Source organism: Cloeon dipterum, chromosome 2 (assembly GCF_949628265.1).
Source record: "Cloeon dipterum chromosome 2, ieCloDipt1.1, whole genome shotgun sequence".
Taxonomy (NCBI): domain Eukaryota; kingdom Metazoa; phylum Arthropoda; class Insecta; order Ephemeroptera; family Baetidae; genus Cloeon; species Cloeon dipterum.
In genome coordinates this window covers 3,043,559-3,063,168 of record NC_088787.1, presented here as the reverse complement: position 1 = coordinate 3,063,168, position 19,610 = coordinate 3,043,559, and the positions used below count along the sequence as shown (strand labels likewise).

General features: G+C 38.0%; 5 protein-coding genes and 2 long non-coding RNA genes across 7 annotated transcripts; 5 read left to right on the top strand and 2 right to left on the bottom strand.

Moving 5' to 3' along the window:
- Positions 1-415: 415 nt before the first annotated feature.
- On the top strand, positions 416-1,903 carry LOC135935873 (uncharacterized). The gene is made up of 3 exons (XR_010574257.1): positions 416-555; positions 1,693-1,733; positions 1,813-1,903. It is a non-coding gene; the product is annotated as an uncharacterized LOC135935873 (long non-coding RNA).
- A 79-nt stretch (positions 1,904-1,982) lies between these two features.
- Positions 1,983-2,991, top strand: LOC135938045 (uncharacterized). The gene is made up of 4 exons (XM_065481542.1): positions 1,983-2,171; positions 2,228-2,412; positions 2,462-2,591; positions 2,648-2,991. The coding sequence occupies exons 1-4, from the start codon at positions 2,054-2,056 to the stop codon at positions 2,875-2,877; spliced, it is 663 nt and encodes a 220-aa protein (XP_065337614.1). The 5' UTR covers positions 1,983-2,053; the 3' UTR covers positions 2,878-2,991.
- Positions 2,992-3,674: 683 nt separating this feature from the next.
- On the top strand, positions 3,675-5,765 carry LOC135937348 (uncharacterized). Its single transcript, XM_065480496.1, has 3 exons — positions 3,675-3,744; positions 3,799-5,551; positions 5,756-5,765. The coding sequence occupies exons 1-3, from the start codon at positions 3,693-3,695 to the stop codon at positions 5,763-5,765; spliced, it is 1,815 nt and encodes a 604-aa protein (XP_065336568.1). The 5' UTR covers positions 3,675-3,692.
- On the top strand, positions 5,548-6,962 carry LOC135937347 (uncharacterized). The gene is made up of 4 exons (XM_065480495.1): positions 5,548-6,100; positions 6,185-6,448; positions 6,506-6,626; positions 6,781-6,962. The coding sequence occupies exons 1-4, from the start codon at positions 5,978-5,980 to the stop codon at positions 6,960-6,962; spliced, it is 690 nt and encodes a 229-aa protein (XP_065336567.1). The 5' UTR covers positions 5,548-5,977.
- A 3,023-nt stretch (positions 6,963-9,985) lies between these two features.
- On the bottom strand, positions 9,986-10,630 carry LOC135937114 (uncharacterized). The gene is made up of 2 exons (XR_010574453.1): positions 10,402-10,630; positions 9,986-10,350 (listed from the first exon to the last, which is right to left on the bottom strand). It is a non-coding gene; the product is annotated as an uncharacterized LOC135937114 (long non-coding RNA).
- Positions 10,631-10,646: 16 nt separating this feature from the next.
- Positions 10,647-12,386, bottom strand: LOC135937113 (uncharacterized). The gene is made up of 5 exons (XM_065480197.1): positions 12,343-12,386; positions 12,024-12,247; positions 11,809-11,959; positions 11,451-11,746; positions 10,647-11,236 (listed from the first exon to the last, which is right to left on the bottom strand). The coding sequence occupies exons 2-5, from the start codon at positions 12,243-12,245 to the stop codon at positions 10,682-10,684; spliced, it is 1,224 nt and encodes a 407-aa protein (XP_065336269.1). The 5' UTR covers positions 12,246-12,247; positions 12,343-12,386; the 3' UTR covers positions 10,647-10,681.
- Positions 12,387-12,901: 515 nt separating this feature from the next.
- Positions 12,902-14,351, top strand: LOC135937345 (putative ankyrin repeat protein RF_0381). The gene is made up of 2 exons (XM_065480494.1): positions 12,902-13,897; positions 14,337-14,351. Exons 1-2 carry the CDS (start codon positions 12,902-12,904, stop codon positions 14,349-14,351), a joined length of 1,011 nt encoding a protein of 336 aa, XP_065336566.1.
- Positions 14,352-19,610: the final 5,259 nt, after the last annotated feature.

Sequence of the window (19,610 nt, the reverse complement as noted above, 5' to 3'; positions counted from 1 at the left end):
TCGCCACACTGTTGCGGCGATGCATCCGACGTTTGGCGTGAAACCTGCTCTGCATAAAATCTTATTACGTGTTAAAACGCAAAATCTTGTCCATTTTTTCTCTAAGGTCCGTAAGCGACTAGCGGGTGCTTGTTCAAGCGGATAGCGGATAATTAAAAAGCTACTTAATTATTGTATCGTTAGTTGGAGCTAATAAAAACCTAAATGCATTTTTTACAAGGCAAACCGTTGATTTTTGACCAAAAAATATTATAGTATTATTTTCTAGAATGCCATTTTCTTTAATTTTCGAGCACATTAGTTTTTAAATTATATTACAACTAACAACTCAGGTCCAATTTACATTTAAAAAACCTAGACTTTACATGAAAATAAATAAATCCTTTCAGACTAGAGTTGCTGAAGGTGAGCACTGGGTGGGGCGTTGATGTCGTCTTGAAAAAGTCTAACAACACGCGTGAGGCGAACGGCGAGTCACACACTCGGCGAAGCGCAGCACAGCAGCACACACACAGGGAGTGATAAGCGGAGTCGGCGGATGCGCACGTCCGCGCGGTGAGTTTGCTCTCTTTTATTCTAATTCACGCGATTTTCTAAATAATACTGATCATTATTTAGCGATTTCGACGCATTTTTAAATTTTTTCAGTATTTTAAATTACAATCAAGTTGGAAATGTAGGAAATAATTATTTTTAATTAAATTAATTTATTTAATCACTCTCTGATAACGAGGCCGGGGGAATTCCAAAAAGATGGATTTAAGTGTTTTTATAGACCTGATTTATTTGTTTTTAATAATTTAGTGTGTGCAAGCTAGAGCTGACCTTGTAACCGATTAGTTAGACTTTTTTTGCATTCCTGTGCGCGCGGCCGGGTCGCAATTTCCTCCCTTACCACTCTGGTTTAAGCTATTTTGATGATCTCATAAAGATTGGTGACGCAGAACGGTGCCAAAAAGTGTGCAAAACCAGATCCGGCCCATATGAGAAATTAAAAATGAAAATAAAACAAAAGTGGGCTTTTTGCATGCATTTTAACGGGGTTGGGGTGGGCGAGGGCGGGCGGGCGGGGATTGAAAATACGCCTACAGCACGCAGAATTTTACCACGAGTTCGGGCAACACAAGTTTTTGAATGTGCGTCTCATAGGAGCCGAGATCTCGAAGTATTAAGGTCGAAAAACGTGGTTTGGGCAAATATTAATTTTTCCGGGAGGCCTGTGCGCGGGCCCAAAGGGCCCAAACGACTTTTCTCAGGGTACCACGACCTGCGATCCTTGCTCAGGCCGAATTTTAGTGTTTTTTCAGAGTTCAAATTCAAATTCAAAATAATTTTTATTCTATTAATCCGAAATATGTGCAGGTGCGATTTTGGAATACGTCAAAACATCAATTTAAAACAGCCAAATTTTTCGAGAGCATTGGAGCTCGGATTTGATTGCCACTTCCACGGCTCACACACGAACTTTTTATTTATTTTCGAAGAGAAAATCGAGCACGAAAACGATTCCCAATATGGTTTAATAGCTATCAAATTATATACATAATGCATGCATATTTCAAAATGTCATGTAGATTTGAGGCTCAGCAAAACTACAGTCGATCGTCTTAAATCAACAACTCTAATTTTAAGCCTTAGAGGCAGCAATAGTCCATTTAAAATTACATTAAAAGAATTATGGGATTTTTCCAGACCTGCAATGGAAGAGACCTTAGAAGATATAGTGGCGAGAGGTAGGTCAGATTTATTGTTGTTAATATTATTACGAATCAGTTCAAAATCGGGTCCTTGAACGATTCATATTTTTTATAGGTGAGGCATTAGGCCGACCTGAAGGAGAAGCTGACCTTGGCTATTTCCTTCCGCCTGGGATTGTTCAAAACGTGAAACAAAATGCCGAAAAGTAAGGATCCAATTGAATTTTTGTTTGAAAAATTAACAATTTTAATTTGTTCAAAGCGTTTGCGTCCTTGTCATCCACTATGACTTCAAAAACGCGAGAAACAAAAATTTAATTCGGCATGGAGATGCCAAGGACGTATTGGACCAGGAAATGACCTTTAAAGGGAATCGCAAGTGCAATTTTCGCAGTATTTTATCACCAAAAAGAGAAGCGTTGCTTGGACTCCTCTCTGACCAGGAACAGCTTTTGCGTTTATTTAGCTCTGAAGGTGGAAATTTCATGAGTTCATGATTCAGATCTTAATAACTATTTTAATTCGCTCAGACGACGTTCCTTCCGTTTTCGTGCTTTACATTCTATCCTTCGGCAACATAGATGGAAAAATTTGCACCGACCATTACGAGAGTGAGGATTCTGACAAATTCATTTCCTTCTCCACGACCGATATTTTCGACTCTTTAAAAAATCTGACGCTTTTTGACACCTGCCTCAAAATCGTCAACTTTGGGGTAATTTTGTTCTTTGACTTTAATATTTTAAAATAGAATCTTTCTACAGCCATGTCGAGGAGAATATTTCGACACGATTTACAGCGCCAACCAAGGGAAGTTTGATAACGAAAATTCCTGTCGCATCACATACGAACCAAAGATGCGCAACTTGGTTGTCTTTTACTCCACTGTGGAAAGTAAGAGTGTTAAGAATATTACGTACGATTTTTACACATGAAATACATTTTGACAGCCACTAGAGCCGTACGAGGAGAATCTGGAACGATATTTGCTCAAGAATCTTGCAATGTCATAAACTCGATGCCGAAGGATGAGCCCCTCGTAAATGTTTTCACCTCGATTCAATTTCAAATTTACCAAAATTCAAAGGGCAACTACGACTTAGATGAATGCAAATACATCAGCCAAACACCGGAGATCAAAATATTTGCAATGAAAAGCAACTTTTCCTTCTCAAAGTGAGTTTAATAATAATAAGCTGAGAGTTTCTACGTGAGAACGGGAAAGATCTTTTACTAAACAGATGGGAACGAGGTAATTCATTGATATTTTAACACCATGCAGTAATTTTACAGAAGCCAGGATGATGCTCGAAGCTCCCATTCTTATCCTACTTCCGAAACTGCACCGAAGAATTTGGCGGCCGAACCAGAATTTTTCACTTGGAAATCAAGCTCGAAAGCGAACATCCGACACCGTCGAGCGTTCCTTCTCCTAGCAGAACCACACACAGCCGTAGATAAAATTAAAAACGCGCTCTCAAAAAATCTAGATTTTGAAACCAGTGAGAGGATGCTGAATGAAAAGGAGTCCCTGGAGTTGTACTTCAAAGAAGGTAGAGATCAATGAATTCGTAAGTTTTTAAATCTAAACAGTGTTTTACCTGCAGTATCTGAGCTTGAACCTGACGTAGGCTGCATTTTTACGTTTATGTTTGGGTCAGTAAGCGAACACAAAGATACAAAAGAAGTTTGCTTACGAGTGGGAGATGAAGAAATTACGATGACTAGTATACTTCGTAATTTTATCGGCCCGAACAATGACAAGTGGATCGGAAAGCCCAAAATATTTTTCCTAATTGACCAGGAAGAAACTTGCCACGACTCTCTTGGCTCATTCAAAGTAAGACTTGAAATTCAATCTTGTTTAGCGAAAAACTTATATATTCGTTTAAAAAAAATCACACGGAGTTTGAATTTTGAATGAAATTATATTTCTTTGTGCTAATACCTGAAAAAAAAATTGTTGATTATATTTCCTGGCCAAAGAATTTTGAAATGTCTGCAACGAACCATAGTGGCTGGCTTGTCCTAGTTTTGAACAGCAAAGGTAACGCATTTCTTCCAATATAATAAATTCAACTAATGATTTCGTGTTCTACAGAAAAACTGGAAATGCTGATTGAAATCTTCAAAGGTAAAGAGCTGAAGGAAGGTAAAAGTTTGCAAGAACTGCTCGCAACTCGTCTGCTTTATTCAGAATCAAATGACGAACAATTGTTGTTCAACTCGACACTTCAGTTTCTTCTTGACTTTCCCGATTTTCCAAGGTCGTTTGTAAAACTTCATTTCTCAATAGAATCTGGAAACTTCCCATCTCTCAGAATGTACAAACTGGATGAAACAATCTGCTTGGACAGAATAGTTGAAATTGTAGTGTCCAAAAATCTTGTCTGTCTTTTAAGTTCAGTTGCTGGTTCAGGAAAAACGACTGTCCTTAGAGAAATTGCTTTCCAGCTCAGGAAAGAAAACACTGAACTGAAAATAGTACATATTTCCCTTGCAAGCATCTCAAACGAATTGATGAAAAAAAGCCATTCGAATGAATTCGAATTTCTCGCCGAATCAACAAACCGTTCACTAGAAGACGTAAATAACTGGATTTCAAGCAAGAAATTCGTCGTTTTGATCGATGGTTTTGACGAAATCTACTTTAAGTACCAAAACAAAATGCTGAGATTAATCGAATCATTGAGCAAAAATATGGTGCCAGTTATGATTGGAACGAGACCTCACAAAGCTGCATTGATTAAAAAAGCCGTGAAAAATGCAGTGATATTAAAAATTGAGCCATTGAAGAAAAATCAGCAAATAGAGTTTTTAAAACTGGAGACTGGAAAGAGTGAAGATGATTGCAAATCATTCATAGAAAAATTTCCAAAAAAGGACATTTTACAAAACCCTCTGCACCTCTCTTTAGTCGCGCAAAGCGGAGGCAGAGGAAATTTGTACCAAATTTACGAGCAGGTTGTGCGGCTCAAGGTGGAAATGTGTTTGAAAAATCGAGTAGGGCTTGACGCAACCCACAACCAGTTTGAAATTGAAACCGATTCAGCAATGAGCTTTCTCCAAAGGATAGCGTTTTGCTATCTAGGCCAAGCTAAACGTTTCGGCCGAGAAGGAAGAATAGAGGACATGGAAAAATTAAATGGCTACGGTGTCGCCATGTTTCAAAATGACAGGATCATTTTCTTGCACGAAACATTCGCGGAGTTCTTAGCTGCCCGAAAATTCGTGCATGACGTTGAGGAGGCTAACGGGCTCTTCAAGCCAAGCAACTTCTTCGATGAGGAGAAAACCATATTCGAAGACGAATGCGATTTCAGGGAGTGTTGGAAGTTTGTTGATATGTACTACTCCACGATACAGCGTGATGCACAAAAAGTAAACCTGCACAAAAATGCACTTTTACATGCAGTGAAATCCAATCCAGATGCGTTCTTGGAGTTTGTCGTGTTTGAGAATCTGAGATCCATGTACTCTATGATAAAATCTTTGATGACCTTTAAAAAAACCAAAAATGGTGATTCGATTTACTGCAGAAAGGATTCGCTTTTGTTGAATTACGTGATAAAGAACGCTGAGGACATCGCTGTTCATTTTGTGGAAACAGACATGATCGAAGGCGAAGATCCTTTGCTTAAAATTCTGCCTAACTTGTTGAAGAGAGTTGCTGAATGCAACGCAACTCTCTTCTTTAAGAAGCTCAAAGATAAGTTCCCCATTTTACCCCAGCTGATCGGATCTAAATTGTCTAGAAGACATAGAAGACGCGCGGCAATGGAAGCAGCTAGGCTGGGAAACGAACAAATCCTTGACATGCTTCTGCAAAGTGGCGTTGAAACCGATAGGGATCGGTACTCGCGCCAAAAACGATATCAAATATCTGATATTGATATGATATTTCAGATATCAAATTTTTGATATATCAACACAAAAATATCAAAAGTTGATATATCATAGTTGATATTACCTGATGTACGAAACGTTGACCATTTAATGGGTCTTGAATGGCAACAGTCAGTTTAAACCTTAAAAACATGTAATTTTTGTTATTTTAGCCGGTTATAGGTGTTTAGCAATATATTACTGCTTTATAAGTTCAATTTGGCGCCTTTCGATTAGGTTTTGTTGACATTGACAGTTGACAATCGGCGGGCGCAGGGGAGGGTCTGGCTCTTGCGCAGGTCTAGCGTGGGAGTGTGCTTCTGTTGTTGTTTTCGTTTTGCGTTGCGTAAGAGAAGAAGCAAGTCCAGAAACTGGGAGACTGAATTGATAATAAAATGCTGAATTTAAAAAGAATTCACCAGCTATCCTCAAGCAATATGCAACAGAACGATGAAATAGAAGACGATCCGCCGCCGCCATCACCACCAAATTCGGAACCAATAGATATCCACATAGAGGTACATACATTACATATTTTAATTTTATTACGATAACGAAATAGCATTCATTAAGGTTAAAATAATCAATTTTAATTTCATCAGGATGAGGAGGAAGAGCGGGAAGAAGCAGAATCGAATGTGACTGAGGAGGCTGAGGCTGGTGCGCAAAGCCATGGCTGCATAGTAAAGAAATACTTCAGACGTGATGCAAATGATAAAGGGCTATACTATTGTCTGAAATGCCCCGGCGCTAAGAAAGTAAGAGGAAGCAATACAAGCAATTTATGGCACCACCTGGAAAAACACCACTTTCCAATCTACATTAAACATCATTCAAGACAGAAACTAAAGGAGGGTAAAAAAAAAGTATTAATAAAAATGTATGGAATTCTAGATGACACTAACTATATGTATAACTTTTAGAACCAGAAAAGAACAAACACTGCAAGCACCAGCAGCAGCACCAGCAGCTATAATGAAGTAGAACATGCAAGCGAAAATGGGCCTAAGAAAATGAAACAAGCTACAATTTTGCAGTCTTTCGGTAAGTTTTTCAACTAGTGGGGAGTGAGTCTAGATTAAGCAAAACACCTGAATAATCTCCTAAAGTTATTTATGTAAATGGGATGTGCAGTTGAAGCCTCTTATCTAAATCCACTTATTTTGTATAATAAAAACTAATTTAATTTCTATTCCAGCTCTCAGCAAGAAAGCCACTGAATCTAAACTATCTGAGTTAGCCATGGCTGTTCTGGAAAATTGCGAATTCGCTAGCGTTCGGCTGTTTGATAGCCCACATTTCAAGGCCATTCTTGAGTGCGCTTGTCCAGCATTCAGTTCTTTCACCAGCTCGGAGGATGTAAGCAACAAATATTTCTAATAAATCTGAATTCCTCTATCTTAAAATTCTGATCTCTACGTTTTAGGTTAAATGCCACATGCGAGCCCAGTATGAAATGAAGAAGAGCATGCTGATTGAAGAAGTGAACAAATCAATTTCTGATGCAACACTTGAGTTTAAGATTCGGAACGTCTGTGGACAAGATTATTTCACTGCAACCTTGATCTACATGACGGGTAAGTCTATATTCCTAAAATGTACAATAATTTTCGCATCCTAATACTGCTTTTATTATTGTAGTGGAAAACAAAATGGCTTCAGTTACTCTAGATGTGAGAAAATTCATCCACTGGGACCAACTCGAACAAATGGTCCAAAATGTTATGTCAGCCAAATACCTCCAAGACAAGGTTGGCTGCATAATCATTGGCCCGCAGCCTGAACTCCTGATTCCTGCCATGTGTGCCACAACAAAACACGTCCCAGTCGTCGTTTGCGTGTTTTCAGCCTTGGAAGTTGCATGGGAAAAAGTGCAAAAAGAAATCGAAGACATCGATTTCTACAAGTCTCGTGTGGTTCCACTATCCAAAAAGATGTTCAGGTAAATTATTTCGCTACTGCAGTCTTTTGATTACTAATAAAGCCTTTCAACACTTTCACAGCCCTAGTTTTTTGGCGTTGCTAGCCAGCAAGGAGGAGCGAGACCAAGTTACCAATGCAAGAGGGTCCATTGCTGAAACCCTAAAATTGCTCCTCCTTTACAACTCATTGCTGGCCACCGTCAGCGACGAGGAGGCTGACCTAGATGGTCTCTCGCACCGGGAGCGAACCATTGCAAGGGAAATCACTGATATCCTTTCAGCTCTGAACAAGATCCTCACTTCTTCACTCTTAAAACCAGACTATCTTCATCTTTCACTTTGGACTACCTTTGAGAGCTTATTCTTAGGTAATATTGAATGAATTAAATTTTGCTTACATTTCTGCTTGAGAATAGATCTCATAATTTTAATATTGTAACATTATTATTTAATATTTTAACAATCTGTGATGTAATTTGTTTGTCGAGTTTCTTATACTCGCTTTATTAATATAATCGATTCTTTCAGCCTCATTTGAAGGACAAATCAAGCATTTAAAAATGCCTGATGCTGTGACGATTGCACAGCTTGCCAAACAAGCCTTGAAAGACTGCTTTTCGGGACCTGACCAAGACACAACCACATATCTGAAGCTTCTTGACTTGAGAACCAAAAATGCGCCCATCCAAGACGCCATCGTGTATTCCAATTGCATTTCTAGACTTGAAGCCGAGCTGAAAAGGACGCGCAAAAACCACAATGATTTGGCAGAAGAGGAAAGGCGCAAGGAAAGTAGCTGTGAAGATGGTAATATTAATATTATTTTAATAGGAGCTTGAAACAGATTGCGTGCATAATTGATGCATCTTGGTAAACTGAAAAAATTCCTATAGATATAATTTAATATAAGCCTTCAGATTTTACGTAAACATTTATGTAAACCTTGCCCAGAACTTTGATATAATTATTTAAGCTAAGAATACTGATAACATCACGGACATAGTTCAATTGTTTGTAATTAAATCGATAGCAATTACTTAAAATACTTGTATGTACTCTGCTCACACTCTGCTCCTGACTTTACTATAACACTTCCTCTGGATGAGGAATGAGCAAGGCCTGCGCGCCGCAAACAGGAAAAATTCTTCACATGCTGCTCCTCTCCAGGCAGTGAACAGTTCCGAGCAAGAAGAATCAGATTTTCTAATACTCCTTCTTCTAGTACTCGGTAAAGTGAGAAAGGCCAAATAGATCAAATGGGGCCATAGATATAAGTAGAGGAAAAGTACAACTAAACAAAGTTAACTATCTGCTCACTGAAAGGGATCGCCTGCTTCCCCGTAATTTTGAGTCTATGATCCCATTTGATCTATTTGGCCTTTCTCACTTTACCGAGTACTCTAGAAGAAGGAGTATTAGAAAATCTGATTCTGCTTGCTCGGAACTGGTCACTGGAGAGGAGCGGCATGTGAAGAATTTTTCCTTTATGCAGCACGCAGGGCCTTCTTCATTGTAAGTGTGGTTTTGGCACAGCATATTAATTTGATTTATTCCAAAATTTCAAGCAGAAAATAATGGGAATTATTTGGCTTCAATAATACAATTATTTCTTTATCTAGGCTTGTTAAAAACATTTTGGGAAACATATCTGAGCGATAGATGTATTTCAAGGGGAAATGCAAGCACTGCACATTATGGAATGAGTAGCAACCTCAAGGCTTACTTAGACGAGACCCAGGAAAGCATCACAACTCCTACCTTTCATGAGCCTTGGTTGCTGAAGTCAGGTCATGAATTGTATTCAGTAGCTTCTAAATACTTTGCTGTGATGTGTGCGAGCCGAAACAAGCTAAAATTGCTCACAAGAGACGTGTCTGACGACGAAGCGACTGTTATGTCGTTTGTCGCATCTTACCCTTCCATGCTCAACTGACAGTATATGTTCCTTACTGTTATAACATTAAATAAAAGTGAAAATAACTAATTTTTTCTATTAGCACATTACCCTCCACTCACTAGAATATCGTTTCCATTTTAGCATTGTTCGCTGTAAAATTTGATATTGCAAGTATTTTGAATTGCCTCTGTGTGTAATACGTATTTTCTGATTCTTTTTTTATCAATTTTCGAGTGTAACCCTAAAATGTGGTGTTGCTTTGCTCTTCGGCTTCTCTAATCCCATTTTTTTTCAAAAACTCACACGAAGTGTCAAAATTATTATGTATATATGAAATGGTTAGAAACTTTGCAACTCATCATGTTATAGAAAATATGTAGTATAAAACTTCCTATAAACTATTATTTCTCAAGTTCTAGATTATCTAATCAAACTATCAAAAGTCTCAACTCCATAATATGAATCGCCGATAGTAATGATAATTTTTGTTAAAGCGCACCACAAAATATTTATATTATATGGTTTGCTCCCATAATGTTACCAATTTTTTCTCAACTCCGGGACATAATAAAATAAAACACTCATTTTCTCAGCTGAAATTTAAATTTGATTGTAGATTATGGCATCCCAAGCGTCTGTAGTAAGGCTTTTCAAGAATACTATTTTTCCTAACCGCATTGAAAGTAACCTACTCCGCTCATCTGTTAACACTGCATTGACGGAGGACACGATTCTTTCGGACTGCACCGAAGATGGTTGAACCACAAATAAGTCTCGAGCGACAGATGCTAAAGCTGGGTATTGTACTGCGTTTTCTTGCCACCATTTCCAAGGATCGCAGTGGTAGGGCTCAACTGGGGAGTCAAAATAATCGTTCAATTCTTGGTGAACAGTCCGCGGTCTCTTGGGTTGCGGCTCCATTTTGTAGAACATCTCCAGCAAGATGTCACTAACAAAAGCTCATATTTAATTTATGTTATAAAAACAACTTTTTACTTACTCCTGATCTTTATTAGAGCCAAGGGACAGTGCAGCTGGACCTGAATCTCCCCCTTCCTCCATTATCATCCTTGATTTGATCAGTTTGGCAGCTGCTGAGAACTGCTCTTTACTTAACGACAAACCTTTGAATCTGAAACAAAAAAGTAACATTGAGCTCAAATTTTATGCAGATATAACAAGATAATTATACAGGTACCACCTGTAGATTAACTACAATAAAAAACATTTTGTTGCACTTTTGTGTGAGGAAACAGTTAATTTAATTTGCTCAATTGCAGCTATTTACTCTCAGTTTGTGAAGCATTTAATATTTTAAAAAATTGTTTTGAGGAATACCTTGGGTCAACAAGGTTTGCAGCGCAGAAAACTTTGTTTCCTTCAATAGCTGCTTTTTTTTCGTTGAGTTTCAAAAGCAGCTTTTCTTTGAGGCTTTTTGCTACTGGTTCAGTCAAACTAGTTGATTCGATTTTCAAAATGAGTCCTTTGATTGACGCGACAACAGCACTGCTACGCATACGTGTTGACGATGAAAATGTCTTCGTGAGCTCTTCAAATGGGATGAGTACAGAGGCCATTTCAGACAGACTCGCCACCGCTACATCAGGCACACCAGGTGGTTTGGTTTTAGAGGAATTCAGGGAAGGATGCGATAGCACTTTCTTTATATGATGATGAAGCTCGATGTATCGTCGGATGCATGCGAGTGTGCTATTCCATCTTGTTCTTACGCTTTGGATAGGCATAAGACAAGCACTATACGTTTTCCCTGTTTGCATTTGGAATGTCCTCAGCAAATTTGCTGCAGTTGGACTCCTCTTAATAAACCCAGCAATCTAAATAAAAAAAAAATATTAGAGCGAATTTCAGACTTGGTAAATAGCAATAAAATTAGTGTTTAATATACAATGATATCATGTGTATATTATTTTTTGTAGGTGAATTAATTTAACGAATTTAACTATTTTTTACCAAAAGCAAACTTGAAGAAACATCAAGGCCTAATATAATTGCAACACTAATCAATTTTATTTTCAGAGAATAACTTACTTGTTTCACGTCTTTCAATAATGCGTAAACAATAGGTAGTGAGTAGAGAGAATCTTGCACGACGTTATCAGCCAAATGACAAACGCAAGATGTGACCTTGTTTTCTCCAAATAGGTCTTTGCACGCTTTCAAGACGTTAGCACCTCTATCCGTACAAGTCGAAATGACCTGGTCCACGTCAACTCCAAACTCTACTAACGCTGTGTTCAAAGACCTGCAGATGTCGGCTGATGTGCTCCTTTGCGTCATTTGGCTTACATACAGTGTGCAACATTTCATGATGTTTGAGCTGCGGTCTGAAACATTAATTACAATTGAAATAAATAAATGTTCAATAGTTCCCACAAATTTTACCAACCTGCCAGGTAGTGCACAGAGCAAACAATGAAATGTCTTGTTGAGTTCAAAACAGTTGCCAGGTCAAGAGTTAAAGAGACTGTCTTCCCTTCTAACTCTTTTTTCATAAATTTTTGCCCTGAGATGTAAGTGTGGTCCAAGATTTTGTTGAACTACGAAATTGGTCATTGGTCATATGGCAACTATCTTGTATGAAACTTCAAATAAGGAACTTACCGTTTTCCTCCAAGGAACTTGGTACCAAGGAGCCAAATAATTCACAAAACGTCTGAATATTTCAGATTCAACCAGACTAATTGGAATATTAGCAAGGATAATCAGTGCAATAAGCAGTCGATTAGCTTGGGCATTGCGCTTTTTCCGTTCGGCTCGCCAGCGTTTAGCAGAAGCAAGATGACATTCACACCAGCAATTTTTCCTAATTTTCATGGCTTTCATAACTGCTGGAATGGAATAAATATAAATTCAATACAAATATTGAAATGCCTTTCACTTGAAGCAATATGTAGTATTTAACGAATGATATTTGACTTACATTAAGGTAAGGCCATTAGCAGGCCAACAACAACAAGGTGAAGTGAAGTTGTCGTAGTACTTGTGTTTGTGTATCCCGATCCCGGCTGATCACGGCCGGGCCTTTGTTTACGGTAACGCCCACACCCATGCAAGTCATGCCCGCCCATATTTTCATATTTTGTGACTGTGACACGTTACACAACGATATTGACATTGACAACGACACAGCCACACCGGCACAAAAAAGGTTGGTTGGAAATTGGAAAACTTCAAGAAAAAGACGAAAAAGTGAGCTCAAAAAGTATTTTTTCGGCTAAAATATCAGCTTTGATATCCAACTTTGATATCAATATCACCATGATATGATATTTCTGATATCAGGGTTGATATTGATATGATATTTGAAATATCATATCAAAGTTGATATATCAAAGTTGATATACCAATCCCTAGAAACCGATTTCCAAGATTTTTCCGGAGAAAACCCTCTGTACATCTCATGCGAAAACGGCAACATTGAATGCGTCAAGGTTCTTCTCAATCATGGTGCAAAAGTGGCTCAAAGTGGAGATGATTCAATGTTATATTGCACTCCTCTAACTGTGTCTGCTCGCTTTGGTCATCTGGACCTGGTCAAGTTCCTCTTGGAGGGGCAAATCGACAGCCTGCAAGCCGAGTTGGAAGAGAAGTGGTTTGCTTTCAAGTGTGCAGTTTTCGAAGAACACACAGACGTCGCGAAATACTTGCTAGAGAAGTATCCAGAAATGAAAAACATGAAAGTTGAATCAGCAGAAAGTCCACTGCATTTGGCAGTGGAGAGTGAATCTTTGGACCTGTGCCGGTGGATTGTGGATGAAGCAGGTGCCGATTTAAATAGTTTGATGCCGATTGGAAAACCAGAAGATGCAGATGATATCTACTGTGACTTTTTTCTGATGCTCCAAAGTGACGTTAACAAAAAAGACGGAAGAGGGAAGACTGCCCTAAACTGCGCGGCCGAGTACGGGTTTCTGGAGCTGCTACGCAAGTTGATAAATTCTGGAGCAAATGTCCAGGAAAAGGACATAAACGGCTGGAATGCCTTCCACTATGCCTGCGAAAACTCCGGTCGTAATTGCTACGAAATGATAAAATTATTGCACAGTGAAGCCAAAGAGAAACCCGTGGGAAGTTGCCAAACTGGGTTGCACATTTACCTCAGAAACTGTGACGGTAATGAAGGAGATATCATGGAAATTGTTCGTTTTCTGATTGAGAAAGCGGGAGTTGACGTGAAAGCAGTGGACGAGGATGGACGCACGGCATTGTGTATCGCGGTGGAAAGAAAGCTGCGTTGCACCGACTATTTAATGATGCAAGGGATTGACGTAGGATTCAAGAATAAAAAAGGAGAGTCGCGTTTACATTTGGCTGCGAAGAGGAATGATTTGAGAGTTCTGAATGTTTGGCTCAATCTGGGAGGCGATTTGAACGTCAGGGACGGAAAAGAATCTACAGCGCTTCACGTGGCCATTGTGCACGAAAGTGTTGCGTTTATAAAGAGGCTCGTAGAGCTTGGTGTCGACGTCAATGCCGTGAATAAAGCAGGGGAAACCGCACTTCATATTGCGGGCAAATGCTGCTATTCGCATGCGGTCTCATTTCTATTACACAAGAAAGCAAAGGTAAATATGAAAGACAAAAAAGGCAGAACTGCTGTGCATCACGCTGTCCAATCAACCGATATAGAACTAGTTCAAGAGTTATTTGAACACACGGTGCAGATTTTTCTTTGACAGACTACAAAGGAAGGAATGCTTTGCACTATGCAATAGCAGGAAATAGTATTAAAAACATAAAGATACCCCGGAAATCCTGGGATCTGTTGAGGGAAAAGAAGCCGGAAGACCTAAATTCCTGGGATAGCTTGGACTCTCTACCAACCCTACAAAATCATTTTGACCTTACTTCTGATTCAGAATTGTTATATATTAAATGTGCACTTAACGATAAGGTTATCCTTCGGCTTTTTAGATGCGGAATGTGTAATAATTTGGACGCGAAAAACAAATTTAATGAAACAGCACTGTTGCTGGCTTGCAAAAAGAAAAGATGGAATGTCGCCAGATTTCTACTATCTAGAGAAGTCGATATTGACATAAAGGACAATAAGGGAAAGTCTGCTTTGCACTATGCCAAAATGTCAAATTGTCACGAAATAGAGAAAATGTTGATCGAACGAGGCACGTCGAGGGAAGATGAAGAGCCAAACGGATTTTTCCTGCATTTCCTGATTGTTATTATGCTTTGTTCACTTTTGATACTAGCAATAAATACATTAAATGTCACGGGTGTGCAGGCAGCGAGTGTTGTTAAATAAATTGTTGTGCTTCTACCTATATGAGTGACTTTTTTATTTGCTCAAACTCCTAGCTAAATAAACACTATCCAATTTGGTTATATTTAAATTAACCTAATTAGTATGATATAAAATGATCGTATTTTAAAGAAAATTCAATAAACAGTCTGGAAATTTGATCCAAAAGATAAAATCATTCAAATGTATTTTGATTTACTTGAATCCATGCTAATTTTTAAAAGAAAATACTATATACAACCGCAGGCTTCAGTCCTACACTGTTTCTTTATGGAAATCAATTCCTGTGCTGAAAATAAATTGAACCTCTTTGCCTCGAGTTCACTGCGGAGCGATAAAAGTCTTGCTCAGTTGAACACAAGATTCTGATAGGCAAATTCCAATTGTTGACAATAAAATTCATGAAAGTTCTATTAGAATTTTGGGAGGGACAAAAATCAGTACTTATTGACACTAAATATAATTAAAACTGATAAGATGAATTTATTTTGAAAAAATTTTAATAATAATTCATCATTTGCACGTGTTAAATGTAAATAATAAACAGGAAAAACAAAAACAAATTTAAAATTATGCTGAGGCCAACCAACGCAACCTTCAACCAGAGGAAGCGGTGCAGGGCGAGCACGGTAAGTCAAAAGTTTTTAAATGAATCGATTTTACTGCATTGAAAATTGTTCTGTTAAGGAGAATAAACGCGGTTTCTTTTTTTTATTCAATGTCCTAAGTGCAATCAGTAAAATAGCTGCCAATTTTTGATTAGAAAATCACTTGATGGCTGAAATAGGGCGTAGCTTGACAGCTTGAGAGAATTTTGAAATGGGGGAGTGGTTCTACGCAGAAATACGCGAGAAAAAACGTAAAGTTCGATGTTTTTGATAAGAATTCAGTGGAATTTTGACAAAGGGCACTTAGCTTGGGCAAATCGCTAGAATTATTGTTTTCACTGAGAGCACCAATGAATTTAAAATAGGGGCGTGGTTCCCTGGAAAATTGAAAAATTGGAGGAATGTCAAATTTCGCCAAGCGCTGGAAAATATCAAAATTTGTCATTTTTCGCTTAGATTTTATGTTAAAATATTGATAAAATCATCTATTTACTTGCTTTTTTAGTTTCTTAGGACCTTATATTCAATTTACTGCTATCACACAGTCCACAAAAATCCATTAATTCTTCTGAAATACAGACATTTGCGTTTTTCTCAATTTATTTTGTGCAAAATTTATCCAAAACTCGTGTAATTGCGCTCTCAATCGTGAATATTGTGCCAGATTACATAAAATTTACTAAATACTGAATAAGGTGACAGCTATCCAAATTTATTAAGTTGATATTTACAGAAAAAACGATTCATCAACAGGAGCAAATGATTAACATTTTAAAGTACTAGTTCTCGTAAACATCAATAAATTTTTGTAGGGTTGCAATAACTTCCAGGGAGGCTTCAGAGTTAATTTCAACCTGGACGTAGGAGGGAATCGAGGGAACATTAGTTTCTATTTCAGTCAAAAGCGGCAGGAAGGCGGAAGCACTTTTGATGAAATTGCTGAGCACGCGAATCAATCGATGAAAAGTGTCTCTCTCCACGTTCATCACAATTATCTTCAAGCGTTTGAGGTTGCCAAGAATCTGCCGTGACGCGATCATGGCCGTCAACTTTTCAATGTCTTCTAGGTGGAAACGATTACACCCCAACCTCAGAGTTACGCGTTCTAATGTTGGCACTGACAGAATGTCCGATAATAATGGTGCATTTTCATCGTTTCCAAATCTGAAAAATTTAGCTTTTGAATCTCCTGAGGCCCGAATTTAAACTCAGCAGTCGAATCAATCGGTCGAAAACTCGATAAACAAGCCCGAACATATCATATTTAAGCCAAAAATTGCTACAAGATGGAATCAGTTTGGCTTTCTATGCATGCCCGGAACTGCCAAATTAACGATTTCGACATATTTGCTGATTTTCGACCGAGTGTTTCAACTGCCAAACTTAATTCGACCCTCGGTCAGTTTCAAGAAATGAATTTGCAGTGCTACTTTTAGAATATAGAAGCTCAAGAAAACTGGCTTACCCTGAATGTTTCCATTCAAATTCTTTCAATCCTGTGGAAAACGAGTGTATTTCCGGTCTCGATGAGCATTCTGGCAGTATGGACACACCCTCCAAACGAAGACTTTGAAGTTTAGGGCAGCGCTCGAGGATGGAACTTAGTTTCAACTGGCCATTGCAATTATTTATTCTGAGCGAAAGTAGACCTTGCCCATATGCATCGAGGAATGGGATCATCGCCTTGTCTACCAATTGGAAATCCGATAATGTCAAATTTTCTATTTTTGAAAACCTTGGCAGCGCGTTTAGGTCGAGAAAGCCGTCAATATCATGACGATGAACCTAAAATAAAAAAGACGCAGTGTGAAGATTTGGAAATTTTGTTTTAGTTTTATATTATTATAAAATTTCGAAAATAAAAAAGGACAAATTATCTTTTAGAAAAGAAAATAGATATCATTAATACATTATAATATGCCATTATCTACAAGCAAACATCTTGGTTTACAAGTTTCTACTTTCTACGTATACGACTTTATTTGAGGCACTTTGAGTTTGGGCATTTAATTTTCATCTTAAAATTACCAAAATTCGTTTCAGGCAATCGTCATAGTTTTTTAAAATCATTAAAAATCATCGCCCAAAGCTGGCAGGATTAATTTGTCTGAATATTCTTCAAATCTTTAAGAAACCGCAGTTGATTTCGATCTTTTAAAACGATAAAAGTGCCAGGGTGTTAGAATAAACGTTAAAAGAATTGATTTTTACCTTAAGGTGTGTCACATCAGGAAAACTCTGGTGAATTTCCTTGTTGGACCACGTTGAATATTTCAAACGCGTCAAAGCAAATTTTTGGTTTGGGCAGCGATCAAGCAACTCTTCCATCGTGGAATTACTCAAGAGGGGAAATCCCAAATAGCCAAAACACTGCAGTTTGGGCAGGCGTTGGATGCAATTTAACGTGAACTTCTCATCAATGGCGCCAGTTTCGAAAACAACCAAGTTTGAGAAGATCTGCAAGTCCTCGATCTCACGTTGGTTTGATTCGTCAAAATTGGGATTGAAAATGATTCTTGTGGAGAGGTGCGTCAAGCTTTCCAGATTTTTACACAATGCTTTTAGATTTGTGTAGTTTACATAAATGTTCTGCATGTTCAACGATGTCAGTTTGCGAAACTTGCTGATCGCTTCGCACACTGTTCCGTTCAGATTGTTTTTATGTGGGTTGAAAGCTGATAGAGTCAGAACTTTGAGATTGGTAGCTTTGGCCCCAATAACATCCAAATACTGTAACAAAATTATATATTTACATCTATGCAACAATAAATAATCAAATTCTTACCCTTAAGAGGTGTTCTCGGACGAAATAAATAGGTCTATTATCCATGAAAGGGGTTAAATCAACTTCAAAAGTATGGCAGCTGACCATACTCTGGATGACTTCCATTCTTTTTTCGAAAATTTTGATGCAGTTATTGTCATGCGAACGTGCAGATTGCTGTATCAGCCACTGCTGCAAAACAATATTTCGCAGATCACTCGCTGCGGATCATCAAAAAGATTCATCAATTGTAATGAATTTGTTAAAAAAAACTCACGAAGAAGCTTGACGTTCCGTGTTTCGGAGTTCTTCGGATCGAGGAACGAATCGAGGTTCCTCACGATGCATTTAGCCGCAATCGTCTCCAATTTGGTGCTTCGGTGGATGTTCATCTTGCTCACTGTCATTTTCAGACGGATCTCGTCGTTCGTGGCCATTCTGAAAACGTACGTGTTTCTTCGACGACGGTCCTCGATACAATACAAAATTTTTGTCGCATTCTCTGTGTTCCCTAATTTGTTATTCTGTTAAATTTTTTAATGAGATGTTACCGAAAATAAAACTAATTATCCAGCTCTAGTAAAAATATCGTTAATAATTATATAATTGTCACTGTCTGTGTATAGTATTTAGAGAGATATTGTCGAAATTCAAACCAGTTATCCAGCTGTTGCATTATTAAAGTATTGTATATTAAAAAATTGAAAATATTTATAGAACAAGCAGTGTTTTCAATTATTTGAATTTAAAAAGTATTAACGGCAGTTAATGTTGGAAATAAATTTAATCTCCCGATTGTTATATTAATGAACTTGGACAGCGGTGGAATTGGTGTTGGAAAATCTGAACGAATGATCCTAACGCAAAACACTATGAATTTTCTTATCCATTTCAAGCTTTTCCTCTTTTGATACCACTTATTATATTTTAAAATCATCCCAAAAATTTCTTCCGCAGGAAAATTTTCGGCTGAGACTACATTCTTATTATCCGCATCCTGATCCTCTTATTTTTGCGTTAGCAGCGATTGCTCTGTTATGTGATTCAACTATTTAAGAGATGAGCTTCAACTTTTACCAATCCATTGGCAAAATCTGCAGCAGCACACTGGCCCTAAAAGCCTCGCCATATCAATTAAACCTGGTGCAAATTTCAACGACCGCAGTTCCAAGCCAAACTCGAACTTTTTACGGCCACAAAATCGTCGATTGAATCTACGGTTATGCCAATAGAGGCCCCAACACGATCGAAAAACACGCGTAGACCGACAAAATTTATAAATAACCCTTGTCCCAAATAAATCACAAGCGGAAATTGAAAGAGAAACTCGCCCCATCCGGTCTGTTGACGTCTGTCAAAAAAATTGATAGAGCAAAACCCGGGGAAATCCTTCTCTGCCAAATAATTCAATTAAATGGTGGGGTGGAGCGTTTGTTTTAATATTTTTCTATTTAATTTTAATTGATTGGCGAAGATATCATTCTATCATGATTCAAGAATACTCCTTGCTTCCTCTGTTAAATCACAGCCATCAGCGATAAATATACAATTTCAATCCG

Coding starts and splice junctions, on each gene's coding strand:
- LOC135938045 (XM_065481542.1), top strand. CDS start 2,054: ATGACCTTTAAAGGGAATCGCAAGTGCAATTTTCGCAGTATTTTATCA. Junction 2,413..2,461: donor TCAAAATCGTCAACTTTGGG/GTAATTTTGTTC, acceptor ATCTTTCTACAG/CCATGTCGAGGAGAATATTT. Junction 2,592..2,647: donor CTTTTACTCCACTGTGGAAA/GTAAGAGTGTTA, acceptor ACATTTTGACAG/CCACTAGAGCCGTACGAGGA.
- LOC135937348 (XM_065480496.1), top strand. CDS start 3,693: ATGTCTGCAACGAACCATAGTGGCTGGCTTGTCCTAGTTTTGAACAGC. Junction 3,745..3,798: donor CCTAGTTTTGAACAGCAAAG/GTAACGCATTTC, acceptor CGTGTTCTACAG/AAAAACTGGAAATGCTGATT.
- LOC135937347 (XM_065480495.1), top strand. CDS start 5,978: ATGCTGAATTTAAAAAGAATTCACCAGCTATCCTCAAGCAATATGCAA. Junction 6,449..6,505: donor TAAAGGAGGGTAAAAAAAAA/GTATTAATAAAA, acceptor TATAACTTTTAG/AACCAGAAAAGAACAAACAC. Junction 6,627..6,780: donor TACAATTTTGCAGTCTTTCG/GTAAGTTTTTCA, acceptor TTTCTATTCCAG/CTCTCAGCAAGAAAGCCACT.
- LOC135937113 (XM_065480197.1), bottom strand. CDS start 12,245: ATGAAAGCCATGAAAATTAGGAAAAATTGCTGGTGTGAATGTCATCTT. Junction 11,960..12,023: donor AAGTTCCTTGGAGGAAAACG/GTAAGTTCCTTA, acceptor CCAATTTCGTAG/TTCAACAAAATCTTGGACCA. Junction 11,237..11,450: donor TATTGAAAGACGTGAAACAA/GTAAGTTATTCT, acceptor TTTTTTATTTAG/ATTGCTGGGTTTATTAAGAG.
- LOC135937345 (XM_065480494.1), top strand. CDS start 12,902: ATGTTATATTGCACTCCTCTAACTGTGTCTGCTCGCTTTGGTCATCTG.